Genomic DNA, 16,662 nt, shown 5'->3' with positions numbered 1-16,662 from the left:
GTAGTTCACAGCCAGCGGTCCAGTCAGCGGGCATTCCCATGAAATTATGAACATAGGGAAGTTTTGGAAAATGGACAGTTATACAAACTCGTGAGGTTTCTATAAAAAATCTCGGCTGATGGCCTTGATTTGCGCTTAGTTCTTATAACCATGGGTCTCTTAACACTAGAGAAACCTTGAAGTGTTAGCTCTAGTTCCAAAAGGATCGCAAAAATGCAATTTGTTCGAAAGCTTGTTGGTAAATCCGGGCGACCGGTTCCGAACATTCATCAATCGAGCGAAGATGAAGCTTTATCGTTGCGACATTTACGAAAGCTGTTCATGGAATTCCTTCATTCACCTGTGCCACTAACTGTTCCTGAACAAGAGTCTAAGCTGTATATGATGCTGCCTTTGTTTTGCAAAGTGTTCGGCCACGCTAAACCCAGTTGTATAACAGAGAAATTTGGAGATGTTTGTCAATTCGCCGCGCACGTCTCTCGGCTTATGGTGAACGAAATTCGACGAAGAGCAGCGAATCAACAAAAAGAAACAGCTAGTAGAATGATCATTGAATTTCTTATGCGTGATTCTGCGGAGGATACTGTATCTGGATGGACTCTGTTGAACACGCTGAATATTCTTGCTTCGGCAGATACCCCAGTAGTGGAATGCATGGTGGCCGCGAGTTTGCCTTCAAACATGGTCAAATGTCTTTACTTATTCTACGATTTACCCCCAATAGAACAAACTAGTGACAAGAGTAGTGAAGATATGGAAGATGATGCTATAACAATTCAAAAGTTGTACACTCAAGTGCTGGTAAAATTATGCAATTATCACGCGACTTCCAGGGAACTTGTTCACACAGACGATCTGGCGTTGCTCTTTACTGCAATATCGTGCCCGATCCCAAAACATAATGCGCAGTGGCGAAGCTGTGTGTCGGAAATTCTGATGAGTTTATTTCGCCATGGTTTGGACCGAGACGTAGTGCATTATATTCACAGTAAGTAAACTAATGGCAGACATCGATTAGCAGATAATTTTGAAATCGTGCCAGTCGTTAATAGGTTTATTGTTTTCTTTAGAAGCTTCTTTTATTACTTCTTTCAATTTCTAACTTGTTTTGACGACGATCAAAATGTTTTTTTTCTTAAATAATTAAATATGTTTTTGTGGCCATGTCGGTTTCGAGTCAAGAGCGTTTGGTTAGCTGTACATGTAGTTATTGAATTTTTAGATTTGAAGATTTGATCTCAGAAAGTTACAATCTTTCAATCTGATTTGAATACATTTTTCTCATCCTCTTTCATTTTGTTTAAGCTGTTGTTTCCACGAAAGAGACCAAATTAGAAGACGAAATTTTTTTGATGTATCAGTTTACATAAACTATATATAAAATGAGTGTTTGTACAAGAAGTTTCACCAGAGTCATTTCAGTAAAATATAAACAAATAAATGCTGATCAAAACAGTCAGAAATAGATTAATTTCTAATTAATATCTAATGGGATGGTACAAAAAAAGTGTGAAAATGTGGCATCACTTTTTCCTCTAAGAAAAACTGTTAAAGAAAATACCCTTAGTATTTCATCTCTGATGTTTTTCTTTATCATCAAAAAAACTTCCTTATCAGTGAATATTATTTTCAGAAATTATTTTAAATATGTCTCCCATTCAGACACCCTCTTGAGATTTTGAAAACATGAGATGATTTTACATAAAATAATCCTTGAATGAGGAAATGCAAATTTTAACTAAATAAACAAAACAAAGGCATGCACCTCCTAAAAAGGGAAACATAGTTTTGTTTTTGAGAAGAAAGAATTTTGTCATTGATAACATGAGATTATCCATGTATAAATTAAGATAATAAATTTAAAAAAAAAAATTTTTTTTTCTGTAAAGGAGCAGAGGATTTTATCATTGTCATCCAAAAATGAAGCATGTAGTAGGAATAAATGTTGTGGATTGAAATAATCCTCTCACTCCAGGATCTCATTAAGCAATTCTCCTTACTATCTGCTATATATCCTTAGGATGTTACTTCTGAGAATTTGATATTGGATCAACTGAAATTTCCTAATTGGTATTTTTCTCTATTTTCATTGCTTATCTGCTTGATATTGCATTGATTTTGTAACTGTTGCAAGAATTTCTACTTTGATTGCTCAAAGGAGTTAAATGGTTAAATTTATGTCAAAGGAAGTTATGTAAACATTTGTCCTTTTTTTTTTTTTAGGCAAGTCATGCTTTAAACAATGTCTGATGAACATGCGGAAAATCCAAGAAGTAAATCCTTTGGAGTTGGTAGAAATGATTGTAACACTGGTTTGTTGTCTCAAAGACTCATCAGCAATTTCTCATTATTTATTGGCTGATTTTCGAAGTTGTCATGGCTACCTTTTCCTGTCAGAACTGCTTTTAATGCTAGGAGAGATGACAGAGAATGAAGCTCGTGAAGCCTGTAGGAATGTTGTTCTTCTTGTGTCATCGCTAGTCATGATTGGTCATGTCACATTGGGACCTCTTGTCAGTATTGGTGCCCCATTCCAGGATCCTGAATTTGAAATTCCGAAACCAATTGGTGGAGGTAATTGTAGTCCTCTGTACAGTCATGATTAAAGTTAAGAAGGCAGTGTGGCAGAGTGGTCAGAGGGCTGGGCTTGTGATCTGGTGGTCCACAGTTAAATATTTTAACTCTGTTACTCTCTGAATTTGTTCTTGGGTGTCTCAAGTTCAACTCCATGCCTACAGTCTGTATTTCTTTATTCTCATCACTTATCTGGTTGATATTGTATTGATATCGTTAGGAGAAATTCTGTCTTGGTCACTCATGGGAGTTAAAGTGTTAACCGTCAGACACTGTTGGGTAGTCGTTCTGAATTCAATGAATATCAATCAATTTCAATTAACTGGTTTTTGTGGGTATTTTTTGGATTCAGAGTCACTGTTTAGCAATGTCTGAGATATATATTGCTTAATTATTTAAAAGAGGTATGTATTTAATATTTTTCAATAAATTTATTAATATTATCATTTATTAATATTATTTATGTTATATTAAACATTGCCTTTAAATATTTGCTGTGTTTAAATAAAGTTTTATTATTATTATTATTATTATTATTATTATTATTATTATTATTCCATATTTATGTATGCTGTGTAATTTCAATTTGTTTGTATTTGTTACTGCTTTTTCTCAGGGTTTGAAATCCTTATAAAATACCATAGTTTATACATAGAGTGAAATATTTTAACTTATGATTGTAAATTTTATTACCAGGCAGTAGCGTTAGAAACATTGAAGCTTTTCAAGTTCTGCAAACTGTGTTCCTAAAGGTAAAGATTTAGAATTCAATAAGCAGTTTCAAACTAGCATTGATCAATCCTTTTGTTGATAACATTCCACCATGTAATGAATGAGGCTCATTAGATCTTGCTCTTTTGCAGACAACAGACAAGCTCCTCTGTCTAAATATCCTGGATTGCATTAAGAACATCTATCGCTCAGACAACGCAAACTTTTTCATTCTGGAACCACAGCATACATTGTCATTATTTGTTGAAAAAGCTCCGGAGAAGGACATTGAAGTACAGGAAAGAATTTTCCAATTACTGGAACTGGTGATTTGTAATCTCAATTGGGTACCATGCCCGGAGCTGATCTCTGTCAGCATTCTTTACAAGAACAAGAAGTAAGATAACATTTTCTTTAAAAAAATGTGAAGATAACCTATTTCTCTTGCTTCAACTGTACTTGAACAATCTCTATCTATGACATCACCTGAGTTCAGTTTTGTCTGAAATTCATTGTGGAAGAAAAAAAGAGGAAAGAAATAAGTATTTTATTTACAACAAATTATTTCCTTGAAATTTTTTTTTTTCTGATAGGGTCTCTGGCTGTCATCAAGTTGCTCTTTGTTTTCTTATTCGCATTTTGAGCTTTGATCCCAAGTATAAAGATGTGTTCAGGGATGTAGGAGTTTTAGAAGTTTTGACAAACTGTCTTAAGCAATATGCTGATGGGTTGAAGGAAAAATATGATGGTAAGGCTAATTTAAATATGATTGTTGGAAGTTATTACGCAATTTGCAGAACTACATAAGCGTAAGGCTGGAAAGCGAAAACTCAACCATTTATTTACAGGTATTCCTAAGAAAATCCAAAAATATTCTAGTGATCAAGCCGAGTAAACATTCAGTTAGGCAATAAGACAGGTTTCTGACTGTTTCAAGTTTAGAGAGACCATAATTCAACAATTTTGGTCAGCAAAATATGCCAGTACAAACACTGCGATTAGTCCTTTTTTGACAAAGCACATGTCATATTTCCCAGATGTTGATGTCAAAATACAGGCATGCAGTGGGAGCTACAGAAGTTGACCAAGATGACTTTTTTTATGCCCATAAAAATCCCCACTAAAAAGTGCCCTGCCCCAAAATGTGGCTTTCTTGCTGAGTCAATAGCAGGACCCAACTAGTGTCTGGGAGGCATACAATTGAATTCTGTCAAAGCATGAATTTTTTTTTTAGGCTTGTTTTCTGCAATTGCTTGCATCTAACTTCACATTACAATATCTCCCCAAAATCACAGGTTAAGGTCAACAGAATAAAGGGAATGATCACCAACTAGAGAAGCTCTTGATTGTGAAACAAATTCTCCTTTTGAGCACATTAAGAAATATACAGAGAACAGTGAGGAGAATATGCATACTGATGTTAGGGTGTAAAGGGTTTAATTGCAACTTACCTACAAGGATTATTTCTTTGCATTATTTTCATCTCAGGTGAAAATCTTACTAACTCTCATACTCCCAAGATCTTATTAGTAATTCTCCTTACTGTCTGCCATACAGTTCTTGTTATGTTAGTTTGGAGAATTTGGTATTGGATCAACTAATACCGGCAATCCCCTAATCAATATTTTTCTTTATTCTCAGCACTTGTCTGCTGGATATTTTATTGATATTGCAAGGAGAAATTCTGTCTTGGTCACTCATGAGAGTTAAAGGGTTAAAATCTTACTGAGATTCTTGAAAGTTTCTGACCAAGATTCTTATTAGGACTCTTAATTAAGAATCTTTTTAGATCCTACAAGATCTTAATAAGATTTCCACCTGGGATCTGTAGGTCAAATGGAGTTTCTTTCATTAAGAATTAGAAAATTGGTATTTACAAGAGTTGAGATTTGTTCTAATTTGGAGAAGAATCATGTAAAACAGTTCATTTTGTTCTCAACCAGAAACAGTCAAGACAGCAATCAGCCAACTGGATGTGAATGGTTACGATGATTCTGAAAATGTTCCTGATTTTCCATTCCTGTTGATGGGATGCCTAAGACTACTCTTGGAAAATAACCCCAAAAATGCCACAATGTTCAGAGAATGTGGAGGAGCTCGCTGTGTCCACAACATTGTGCCATACTCAAGCTCAAGGACAGAGTCTTTGAAGATTATCAGAGAGTTGATTTTAAGTGGTGGAAATGATGATCTCGGTGAGGAGAATTCAGTCTTTTAATCATGGCCATTATTTAAGTACATGAGCAGTGGAGCATTTTGAAATGTGAGGAGAGTGAGGAGAGATTCTTCTCAGGGGGTAGGGGAGATTCTTGACAGGGGGGAGGAGGGAGAGATTCTTCCTAGGGGATAGGGAGAGATTCTTTCTAGGAGATGGGGAGATATTCTTCTCAGGAGATGGGGAGAGATTCTTCACAGGGGGTAGGAGAGATTCTGGCTAGGGGAGAGGTGGGAGAGATTCTTCTCAGGGGGTAGGGGAGGTTCTTGTTAAGGAAGAGGTGGGAGGGATTCTTCCTAGGGGAATGGAGATTCTCTCCAGAGGTAGAAGAGAGTCCTCACATTTCCCAATGTCCTTTGTGTAATTTATTAGAAAAAGCGAAGTGCTGTGGTTGTTAAGAATATAAAAAATAATAACTTGGAATCTTTACTAACATCATTTTTTTTCTTTTAGGTACTCTCCTTGGCTTGATGCACTCAACTCAGCTGTCTGAGGTGAAGCTTAAAACTGATGTGTTAGATGCACTGCTTAAAGTGTTTGACCTTGATCCCAGAACAAGAGCTGTGTTTCGTGAAGTTGGAGGATTTGTGTACGTCATGTCTGTCTTGATAAACATGGAAGGAAGTCTGGCTGACCCTGTAAATCCTGCATGGACTGATGGTACTTGACATAACCTGTAGCAGTTTTTTGTTTTAATGTACTTGTTTTTGATTGAATGTTGAAGTAATTCAGGATTGCTTTGATGTTTCTTAACTTTACTTGGTGATTGATCTAGAAAACTCACACTATCCCCTCAACTAATCAGATGCAAAACCGAAAACAATTCTGATTTTATCACCCATGTTTTCATGTGCGTCAAGTAGTTTGCTTGTTTTCACTTTGAATTCTCATTGGCTAATGATAATGTAAATCCCTTTCTGATTGGTTGCTGATATTAGATATCAGTTTTTTTTCTGTATTCATGATGTTGATTACTATGTATTCTCATAGTTAACCGGGAACAGATTCTTGTTCTCTTGCGGACAGTGTTCCATGTTTTGACAGCTGCCATTCAAGATGATCCTGCCAACAAGAACTTCATGGATGAGGTAAAATTTCCTAATTTTTTCAATGCATCTAATGATACTGATCATCACTTTAAGAATGGATGGACTATTCTCAATTATAATCCATTAAACATATAGCTGATTCCAGTTAGGAGAACATTTTGCTGCTGTGACAGAACAAGAAACAAAAATGCTTGTTTTTAACCCTTTAACTCCCAAGATCTCACTAGTAATTCTCCTTACTGTCTGCTATACAGTTCTTGTGATGTCAGTTTGGAGAATTTGGTATTGGATCAACTTATAATCTCCTAACTGATATTTTTCTTTATTCTCATTACTTGTCTCCTTGATATTGTATTAATATTGTAAGGAGAAATTCTGTCTTGGTCACTCATGGGAGATAAAGGGTTTAAGTCGCTCTGAAAAGTCTGGTCTGATGGTAAGCTATTTTTAAATGTTTTGTTGTGCTGGCTGTGAAATGTATTTGAAGGAACGAATGACACAAAATGCATCATTTCGCTTGCAAATTATCAGAAAACTTTTCCCTTCTCGGTGATTAGTTTTTATTTGGAAACAAATATATGAGCCTATTTCCAGGAAAAGGAGAGGTTGTTGGTTAGATATTTGATTTTGTTGTTTTTCACTTGTAAAGATCCGATTCCGAGGGCTTTCAGACACAATACGCTTACTGGGTTGCTTTTCAATGGACATCGTTGATGTTCCACCTTATTGTGTGGGTGAAGAACAGAAGAAATGGACACTTTGTGAAAGAAGATTTTCGCAATCACTCCAACACCTACCGCTGACCCCACGAGCGAGTGCGGACTCAGTCCGATCATCAATGACATTAGTTTTTGAAGACACTTTGGATCTTGATCCAGTTTCGGTGCTGTATGCAGCCAATGAGATGTTCAAGAACCTTTTTGACATGGCTACAGATTCATTTGGTTTAAAGAGTGGTGGGATCTTACCAGTGGACTCATCCAGAACACAAACAGGGAGAAATGGTATTGGTGTTCCATATATTTATCATGGTGGTGCAGTAACAGCGGCTGTTGATCTTCTTCCAGCTGTTTCCAAAATGAATGGCACTGCCACATCAGAGGTAAGGGTTGACTCTGTGGATGAACTAAGCTTAGATTTTCAAAACCTCATGGACTTTCACTGTCAGCTGCCTTACAAAAGTTGCAATTTTTGTAATTTTCATTTTAAAATTGCCATCAATGGCTTTTTAAAGCTAGTGCAACACCTCAAGATCAAACACACAGACCTAAGACAACTGAGAAGAAAAATGCATCAACAGAGTGCTAAAAATATTTTACGCAAATGTCTTTAACTTAAGATCATAATAATTAAATAATGATAATGTTATTGCCTCCTTCTTAACTGGCAACATCAGTTTACAATTTGATCGACAAATGTTTTTCCTCTTGTCACGAGTGTGAGACAAATTCATATAACACGTGTTCTGCATACTGTAGAGTCTGTGGCTCAGTGGTAGAGTATCAGAGTGCAGAATCTGAAGGTCTGAAGTTCGATTCCTCATGGGAACTCAGAGTTTTTTCTTTGTCCCACACTCGTGAAAAGATGAAAAACATCTTCCTCTTTTTCTTTACCGAGCTCAAAACTCACCATCTCTCTTATTCTATGTACAATTTTTTTTCTACTTGCCATGGTGACCAAAATGATTCCAACTTGGAGCACTGCTCTTCAAGACCACTCTTACCTGAACGGATCAACTGAAGGAATTTTGTACATGGGTTAAAGAATGAGGAGAACACCTTTTGGTTTTGTTTTGCAGGAATGCTTAGAGCTACAGTTGTACTGGATTTGTCATCTGCAGAATCTTTTGAAGTGTGAGCACAACCTGCAAGTCATGTGTGAAGCAGGGCTGCCACAGCAGATCCTTGACAGATGTGAGGCTGCTTTGGTAACAGAAGAACATCCATTACATGCACCGTTACAAAGAATGTTTGAAAGACTGGCCTCCCAGTCCTTGACACCTACAGTGTTGAGGTAGGTTTAAACAAAGCGTTTTTCTCAGGGGTGAATCCAGGAAAAGGTTCTAGGAGTCAAGAGCCACCCACCACCCCCCACCCCCCTCCCTCCCGTTTTAGTGTATTTTTGCTACTTGTCTGAAACTTAATTTTTTTCCATTTAAGATGAATCCAGGGGGAGGGGCTGGGATCCAGACCCAACTCCCCCCCTCCATAAACCCTAGTGTATTTTTACTAATTGTATGAAACAAAAGGATCACTTATTACTACTTAACTTGAAGTATCAAAAGTTTCCTCAGAAAGAAATATTTCTCAGCTTATTTAGGCTTTAGTGTTGAAATAAAGATAGGTGTTTACTTAATCAGATTTTAGACCCCCCCCTTCCTCAAAATTTTCTGGATACTCCCCTGGTTCTAGATAACAAAGAGGTAAAGTCTGCTCTCTATCCTTACTGCCCCCCCCCCCCCACCCCACCCCACCCCCCACCCTTTGCGAGGCACATTTTGGTTTTTGTAGAATAAAGTGACTAAGAGTCTTACTCCTCCTCTGTGATAGAATGGAAGGGTCACCCTCTCCTCCCCCCTTGGCATTTTGTGGGACTAGCTCTTACTTTCACTAATTTTTTTACTCTTGGAACTCACCGAAGCATTCCCCCCAAATCATCAAGGATGTAGACTTAAACTCCGAGGTAATTTCAGGTAGCTAGATCTCCTATTGTTCATGCCTTTCCTCTTGATATCGTATTAAAAACCTCTTTTCTTGCTCTGGGGTGAAATAAAGTTCATTCATTGCCATATGCCCGAATGGCATTTCTATCAGAGAGCTATTTCGGGAGTTTAGCATATTACGATATTTTGTTTATTGTAGGGATTTTCTCAGACTGGGTTCCCCTCTTTATTGTCAATCTCTGGAGGCACCAAGTGATGCCAAAGAAGGAAATGACGAAACTGTTCTGGAGAAAATTCCTGAAGACAAAACAGGAGAAAGCCAAGATTTAAACGAGTCTTTGAGAAAAGTTTCTGAAGGAACTCCTAGAAAGGTTTCCGACATTGTTAGTAGGAGACTTTCTGATGCAGATTCACATTCAAATACTCTGACGTTCAGAGATGTGATGCTGAGTATGATACAACCAAGCTCAGAATCAGTGTCTGATGTGGAATCAAATTCTGACGAGGACGAGTATCTGATAGTTCATAAATCGAACATTTCACCTAACCCTCCTTGCACTGACGAGGATAATGATGATGACGATGATAAATCAGAGAGTGAAGATACCCCGCCACAACCTCCACCGAGAAGATCTAAAGGAAATTCTGCGCGACGCTCTTTTGAAAATTCTCTCGATCTAGATACGAGCCTTCCCTATGGCCAGCAGTATCGTGTTACTATGGAAACCAACGATCAGCCCTCAGACATACCAACAGCGGAGGTTGACGGAGTAGATATTGACACGATTGGTAACACTGCGCAGGAAGTTTCATCCATTGATCAAGGAGAGGATATGGTCATTTTAGATTTGAAAGGGGAGACGAAGGAAACTGTTAGCGAGAGCTCAGCAGAGCAATCACCTGAAGGAAAAAATTCTGAGACTAATATCGAAGAGGTGTCTGACATTGAAGACGAGAAAATGCAAAGCACAGACACAGCTGATAGTGTCACAGACACCCCACCTAAAGCAGCTGAAGTTAGTTTTGATGACTTAAGAGGCAGACTTTCACACATGGAAGAATATCTCCCAGAGCATTCGGAGATTGAAAGCGATGGGTTAAATCAGCCAACAAATGCTTTGAATGATGAAGCTGATGATGTTGAAGATATTGAGAAGGATGATGATGACGAAGTATCTTGTGGAACCCAGGGTGGGGGTGCTGTGTCACTCACTCGTGTCAAGTGTGTAGTTTCCATGACAACCCCAAGAGATGCACGTGCGCATGGTGCCACAGATTGCCCATCTTTTGTGGAGTTTGACATGAGTGTGGATGGGTTTGGTTGTCTGTTCTTGCCGGCCATTGCGCCGCAAGTCTACACAGGTGAGCTGCTTCTGGTTTTACTGGGTCGGGAGAATAAATTCCTTTGGCCGGGAACAAAACACAGTTGTCAAGATTTAAAGGACAGACATTGCCACCTTTGAGTGTCCCAACCATCATGGTTTCTGTAACATAAGCGACTGGATGTATTGCTACTCTACCCTCCCCCCTGGATGGGATATGCTGGTCTATCCCCGGTTACCCCCCCCCCAACCCTTAGCATTTGTTCGAGCTACCCTGTTAGTGCGCCAATACCCCTCCATACTCCTGGGTGGAGAGAGGCATGGGGAGAGTGTGTTTGTTTGCCCTAAACATAACACAATGACCCGGCCAGGTCTTGAACCCAGGCCTTACGCCCCGCGGTCCAGCACGCTAACTGTTACGACACCGCGTTTGTCATTGTTCGACATGTGACATATATATTATTCCTTAGCAGGTCTAGCAACTGTAAGCTCTGTGATGGCCCCTTCCGCAGTCGTGAGCAGTGTCCCAGGGGTAGGGGTGGGGGAGAGAGTGTTCCCCCCCCAGGCAGGATTGACATTTGTATCATGGGTGTGTATTGATCAGTACAGTGACACCACAGAAGACCAGCATCCAGTCAGGCTGTTGACAATTATGCGGCAGTTTCGTGGTGGAAGCGAGAAAATCCCAAGCGTTCCCTGCTTGAGCATCAGCATCTCAGCTAAAGACAGAATGCTAGTGGTAAGTTTAGTCGATTCGTTTGAACCCTTTGTGACAGAGATTAACTAAGACGTCCCCCTCACTAAGAAAGTTGTCACCACTATCTGTTCCCCCGGTGTTTCTGACCTCTATGCACGCAACTGTTTCTCCTTAACAATTCGATCTCAATAAACTTGTTCACTTCTTGACAGGTTTGTACGGATGAGGGTGGTTGTGCAGAAGGTACCGAGTCAGCAGTAATGCAGGCTCATCGTGAACGTGAACGCACAGAGGCCAGGTTCCTAAGCGATCAGCTGTTAGAGGAAGGCCGGTGGCACCACGTGATGGTTGTGTTAAACAAAGCCTTGATAAGGAACAGCACGTGTGCTCTGTTTGTAGATGGGAAGCATGTTAGCACGTGTCGCGTAAGTGCAGTATTTTACTGTAGAGCGCTTTCCGATTGAGTATCTTACGACCAAAACCAAAATACGATCACAACGGCCAATCAGAAGACGAGAAAATACCCCGAAGAGCCGATGAGAACTTAAAGTCATAACAAGGAAACCGCCTAAAGCGCGGGAAAACTGAACGCGGGCGACCAAGTCGTGATTGGTAATAGTTTTGCATCTGATTGATCTAAAGAGTAACGCGAGTTTTTTTTGGATCAATCCTAGAGAAAAGGAAAGCAAAACCGATGTAATCTGGGATTACTTTCGAAACTCAATTGAAAATGTCTTTATTATGTGAGAAATTTTAATTTTGATAAGGAGATTTTCTGTTTCAATCTGCTATTTCTTAAAGAAAAAGCTCGAAGCGGCGAAATAGTGTGTCGCTTCTTAGAAAAATACGCATGAATATCGACATCTCAGTCGTAGAGAGTATTACCGCGAAATGAATTCTTTTTAACTTCTCCAAATTGTGTTCTTTATTCCACACTGTTGAGAAAGTTTTCACTTCTTTGTTTGAAGTTTTTGATGAAAAGACCAATTGGATGAGATGTAAAGCCCTCGCTGAACCTAAGAAATGGCACAAATTTAAACTATTGTTTTGAAATATTCTTATTTTAGTTAAAGTACATCCAGGCAGCCGCGGCCAGTCCAGATGGCACAGTAGTCAGTGTGGCTCCGTACATTTCTGCCTATCTTGGTACCCCACCCAACCCAGGCTACCGCAGATGTTCCCGATTGTTGTGGAGACTGGGCTCTACCCACCTCATAGAAGAGCCTCTTTCTGGTGCAACCGCTGAGGAGATGTATAGACTGGGGCCGAACTATGTCGGTAGTTTCCAGGCTCCGTGTCCTGAAGGGCAACTCACGGTGGTTAGTGTATCAATGAAAGGAGTTACTTTTGACTATGAGGAATGATAGGAGTGTGTTATAAGCCCCTAAACAAAGTTAACCAAATCAATTAAAGTTGTTTTTCTTTAATCCTCAGTATGGTGCAGAAGGTGTTGAACCACTTGTTAGTGAAGACAAAGTCATGTTTGGTATCCATGCGCACGCAAAATCAGTTCTCACATTGGCGAAGATCAGAAAGCATTACAGAAGGAGCGATACTAAGGCTGTAGCGAGAGAGGTAAGGTCTTCCTGACTCTATACCCTATCATTAGAATGCATATTCTCCATACTGTTCTCTATACATTTCTTAAGGCTCTGACAAGGAGAATTTGTTTAATAATCAAGAGCCTCTTTAGTTGATGATTATTTCTTGGATTAAATTATCTCCTCTCAACCCTGCAAGGTTTGGTTCTGCCCCTAAACTCTTGCCATTGTATTTTATGTATATTTTAAGTCGGTTGGCCGGGTGGGACAAAGTACCACTCTTTGTACCACTCTTAAATGGACAAGCTCAAACTTGTTTTTGCATATGAAATTTAGAAGTAAAACTCCCTTTTGATGGTGTTTCATTTCTCTCAGCTTGGACTCTCAACCCATGATAACACCACACCAGTACGACTGATACACAACACCGCTGCCCATCTCCAAGGTTCTGCGCGGACCATTGGTGCAGTGATCATTGGTTGCTCCGGTGTGCGAACGTTCTGTCCAGACCCAGTCTCCAAGTTGATAGAATGCATTGGTGGTGTATCTGCTCTGCTGGGTTTGGTAGCTATGGCAACCAATGTTGAAGGGCTATATGCGTCTGTTAAGGCTCTTAGTTGTGTTTTGAGAAGTAATCCATCGGCGAGAATAGACATGGAAAGAACCAGAGGTTACCAGGTACGGTTTGCAAAGAAGATAAGCTATTTGTGAAAATCTAGCTTTGAAATGTTGTATGCTCTTGTCCTAAAATGACTACAGCATGCTCTTACGCAAGGGAAAAGAAAATTTCTTGAAAGTACTGGAGTGCATGTAGATTGATTGTCGCAAAACCCGACCAAAATAATCACAATGACCAATCAAAAGAGAGCTAGTCACGTGTAGTCACAGGATTCAATGAGAACTCAGAACTCACGCAAACGCCTGAAGCGCGGGAAAACGCGAACGCCTTTGTCGTGGGGGATTGTAGTGCTTGTAGTTGATTGGTTAAGAAGGTGGCACGCGTTTTCCTCAGTAGTCAGAAGACCTTACGTAAAAGCAGCTCAGTCGCGAGGGTTTACTTTGACACTCAGTTGAAAGTTGCTGTGTCTTTGTTTTCAAAAATACCCTGGATCAATTTTTGAAGCATTTCTTCAGTACAAGAGGGCTTCCGAGTCAATTTCCTTTTGAATCATTTTGCTTCTTTTCAATTAGAACTCAAGGATTCTTCTATATTCGGTTAGGTTTCTCTGGTATTGCAAGATAGAATTTTAATGTCTTTAATTTAAGCAAGAGGTAAATTGCTTTCAAATCTCTTTACAGATCCTGGCGTTGCTACTCCGGAGAAAGAAACATTTGTTAAATACTCACATTCTTCATTTAACATTTGCCTTGGTTGGCACAGTAGACAGTGACAGGGAATCATCTGTCATCCCCAACCGAGTGGCTTTCAAAGATTTGCTCTGTGATTTAGAGGTAATAAACAAAAGATATGGCATATTGCAACAGAGTTGTACCCATTCTTGGACATACCTAAGGACGAGACACAGTTCGCAGTATGAAGGTTGTAAATCTTTGTCAATGCTGTCTTAATTTCTCGTCTTAGTTCCATTTCTCAATTGGCGGCTAATTAAAAAACCTTCAAAACAGGTGGCACGAATTCAAACGAGTTTTAGCGCGCATTATAGCTACAACAAAAGAATCGCAGCTTGTTGTGGAAGCAATGCGCACAAACCGATCTGCTACTAAGACCTGTCGCATAGTTTGTCCCGATCTTGAATAGTCATGCCGATAAAAAGTTTGAAAGGAACTTTGTAAAATATTTTAGCTGTTTCCGACAAGATGGATACTGAATCAAAATGAAGGAAACTTCAAAATGCTAAAACTAACAACAGGAAGGAAAATACAAAATATACTGTGATGATAAACCATAACCTAAAATATCGATAAGAGTGAATAGAAAGCGTTTTTAAGTGATGATCCTATGGATAACTTTACTTGCTCTATGGAAGACAATTAAGCCTTTGCACCCCAACATCAGTTTGTATATTCTCCATACTGTTCTCTATACATTTCCTAAGGTGTTGACAAGGAGAATTTGTTAAACAATCAAGAGCTTCTTTAGTTGGTGATCATTTCCTTTATTCTCACGACCTTGATGCGCGATTCAGGGCTGATACTGTAAGGAGAAATAAGATGTTAGTCACTTAGGGGTGAAAGGGTTGATACTTCACTAGGAAAGAAGAGCTCTATGTTGTGCATCCTGTCTCGCGAGAATCAAATTGATCTTCTACTATTGACCTGAGGCCAGATGAATTCACCTCGTGTTAGTGTTGCTGTTTTCCCTTGTGGAGTTGTGAGGTACAGATCAATGTCAGTATCTGAGCAACTACGCACCTACCCCGTCCCAACCCAACGAGAGTTGACTGACTGATAACAATCAAGGGTTAACGTTTGGTTAGGGGAGGGGTAGGGGTAGGCGCGTAGTTGCTCAGATACTGACATTAATCCTGATTTACTGACTGCGTGACTTTTTGAACTTAACACAGGTGTGGCGTGAGGCGCCTGCAGACCTACAGCGGTCCTTATTTTCACATTTTCTGGAACTCCTGGGCCCAGGAAGGTAAACAGTTCTTCGTTTTCTGCCTTAAATGTTAATAATTTATTACAATTATTTTATCAAAGGAATGAAAGTCTCTTTATGGGGCGTGTTGGACTGCACTTGATGCACTGAAGTGATTTTAAGGTTATTCTATCCATTAACTAATTTCATCCAAACATCAAAATTCATCCAAATCCAAGTTGCCGACAAGGAGAATTTGTGTAATGATCAAGAGCTTCTTTAGTAAGTTATCATTTCTTTTATTCTCGTGACCCTAATGTGTGATTCAGGGGGGATAGTGTAGGGAGAAATAAGATGCTGGTCACTCCTAGGAATCTAAGAGTCAAGTGATTGCCTTATGAGCGTACTCTGTAGCGGACAATCGTCGGCTCCGTGAGAGGTTTTAAAATGATACGCTCAAGAAGACAATACCATGATCTGAATAGGGTTCGAATCTGCACCTCCCGACTCGAAATCGAGCTGGCTAACTTTCAGATCACCGTATCTTCGTTGCAATTCCAATAATAGAACGCATTTATATCACTAGTGAATCAGTGAGGAATGCTGAGCTGATGCAGCGACTCAGCTTGGTTCCCAAGCTGTTGTTTGTGCTCCAGGATGACAGCGTGACAGATGCTACAGCACACACCATCGCTAGCGTGTTGTCTGTGCTACTAAGTAACACAAATGACAAGAAGAACTTGCTGAGGTATGAAATTTGTTCAGCTACACCCAACATCGCTGTGGTGTAATATCACTAAATGTTTTCTTAAACCGGGTCTAGGATTGAAACGTATGCGAATTCTGTAGTAAGTTTCTCACCATAGTTTGGTCTTCATTCGACATGTAGTCGTGTGCAGATAAGTTACATATTCTACATCTTCTCTGTACTGCTTAACACGTGACATCAAAGAACTCTTGCGCCTATTTCAAGCATTCAGCAAAGTAATGAACGGTGCAACAATTGCGGCCGAGTGAAAAAAAGCCGAGAGAGGCTTGGGTCGAAACGCGTAAAGGACGGAGGTTTGGGTCGGGTCGCGCAAAGAACGCTTGCAAAACGTCTTGTCAAAAGGTCCTACCGCCCTCCTAGACCACCTGAGGCAGTCTTGTGACAAACCATTATGTTTTGTGGTTTTAGATTTTCAATCAAATGGGAAATTTCTTGGGAAATATGATGCCTGCACGTCTAAACCGTCATCCAATCGACTAACAATTGAAGCTCCTCCTAGTGCGTTTAAAAATTCAACTACTTCACCTTTTTGTAGAGCTACGATTGAATTAGTCACGATGATCATTGAAACAGTTCTTGGGAC

At 39.6% G+C, this 16,662-nt stretch overlaps 1 protein-coding gene across 4 annotated transcripts in view; it reads left to right on the top strand.

Annotated features, from left to right (window-relative positions):
* The first annotated feature begins 46 nt into the window (after window positions 1-46).
* LOC113669439 (WD repeat and FYVE domain-containing protein 3) overlaps window positions 47-16,662 on the top strand; it is a 55,660-nt gene continuing 39,044 nt past the window's right edge. For 2 of the 4 annotated variants that reach the window (XM_089206952.1, XM_089206938.1), the window contains exons 1-19: window positions 47-988; window positions 2,224-2,574; window positions 3,271-3,326; window positions 3,438-3,682; window positions 3,879-4,033; window positions 5,229-5,480; window positions 5,954-6,160; window positions 6,491-6,588; window positions 7,199-7,651; window positions 8,348-8,562; window positions 9,411-10,573; window positions 11,007-11,272; window positions 11,443-11,655; window positions 12,298-12,549; window positions 12,665-12,805; window positions 13,147-13,449; window positions 14,071-14,223; window positions 15,297-15,370; window positions 15,897-16,058. In XM_089206952.1, the coding sequence (XP_089063078.1) occupies window positions 214-988; window positions 2,224-2,574; window positions 3,271-3,326; window positions 3,438-3,682; window positions 3,879-4,033; window positions 5,229-5,480; window positions 5,954-6,160; window positions 6,491-6,588; window positions 7,199-7,651; window positions 8,348-8,562; window positions 9,411-10,573; window positions 11,007-11,272; window positions 11,443-11,655; window positions 12,298-12,549; window positions 12,665-12,805; window positions 13,147-13,449; window positions 14,071-14,223; window positions 15,297-15,370; window positions 15,897-16,058 (5,534 nt within the window). In that variant the 5' untranslated portion in view covers window positions 47-213. Of the gene's footprint in view, window positions 989-2,223; window positions 2,575-3,270; window positions 3,327-3,437; window positions 3,683-3,878; window positions 4,034-5,228; window positions 5,481-5,953; window positions 6,161-6,490; window positions 6,589-7,198; window positions 7,652-8,347; window positions 8,563-9,410; window positions 10,574-11,003; window positions 11,273-11,442; window positions 11,656-12,297; window positions 12,550-12,664; window positions 12,806-13,146; window positions 13,450-14,070; window positions 14,224-15,296; window positions 15,371-15,896; window positions 16,059-16,662 lie in introns of all 4 variants that reach the window. The other 2 variants (XM_089206947.1, XM_089206930.1) reach the window with 1 other exon arrangement.

The sequence above is a fragment of the Pocillopora damicornis genome, chromosome 1 (assembly GCF_964200805.1).
Source record: "Pocillopora damicornis chromosome 1, jaPocDami1.2, whole genome shotgun sequence".
Taxonomy (NCBI): domain Eukaryota; kingdom Metazoa; phylum Cnidaria; class Anthozoa; order Scleractinia; family Pocilloporidae; genus Pocillopora; species Pocillopora damicornis.
The sequence above is the reverse complement of the archived record's forward strand: the minus strand, read 5'-3'. Positions and strand labels throughout refer to the sequence as shown.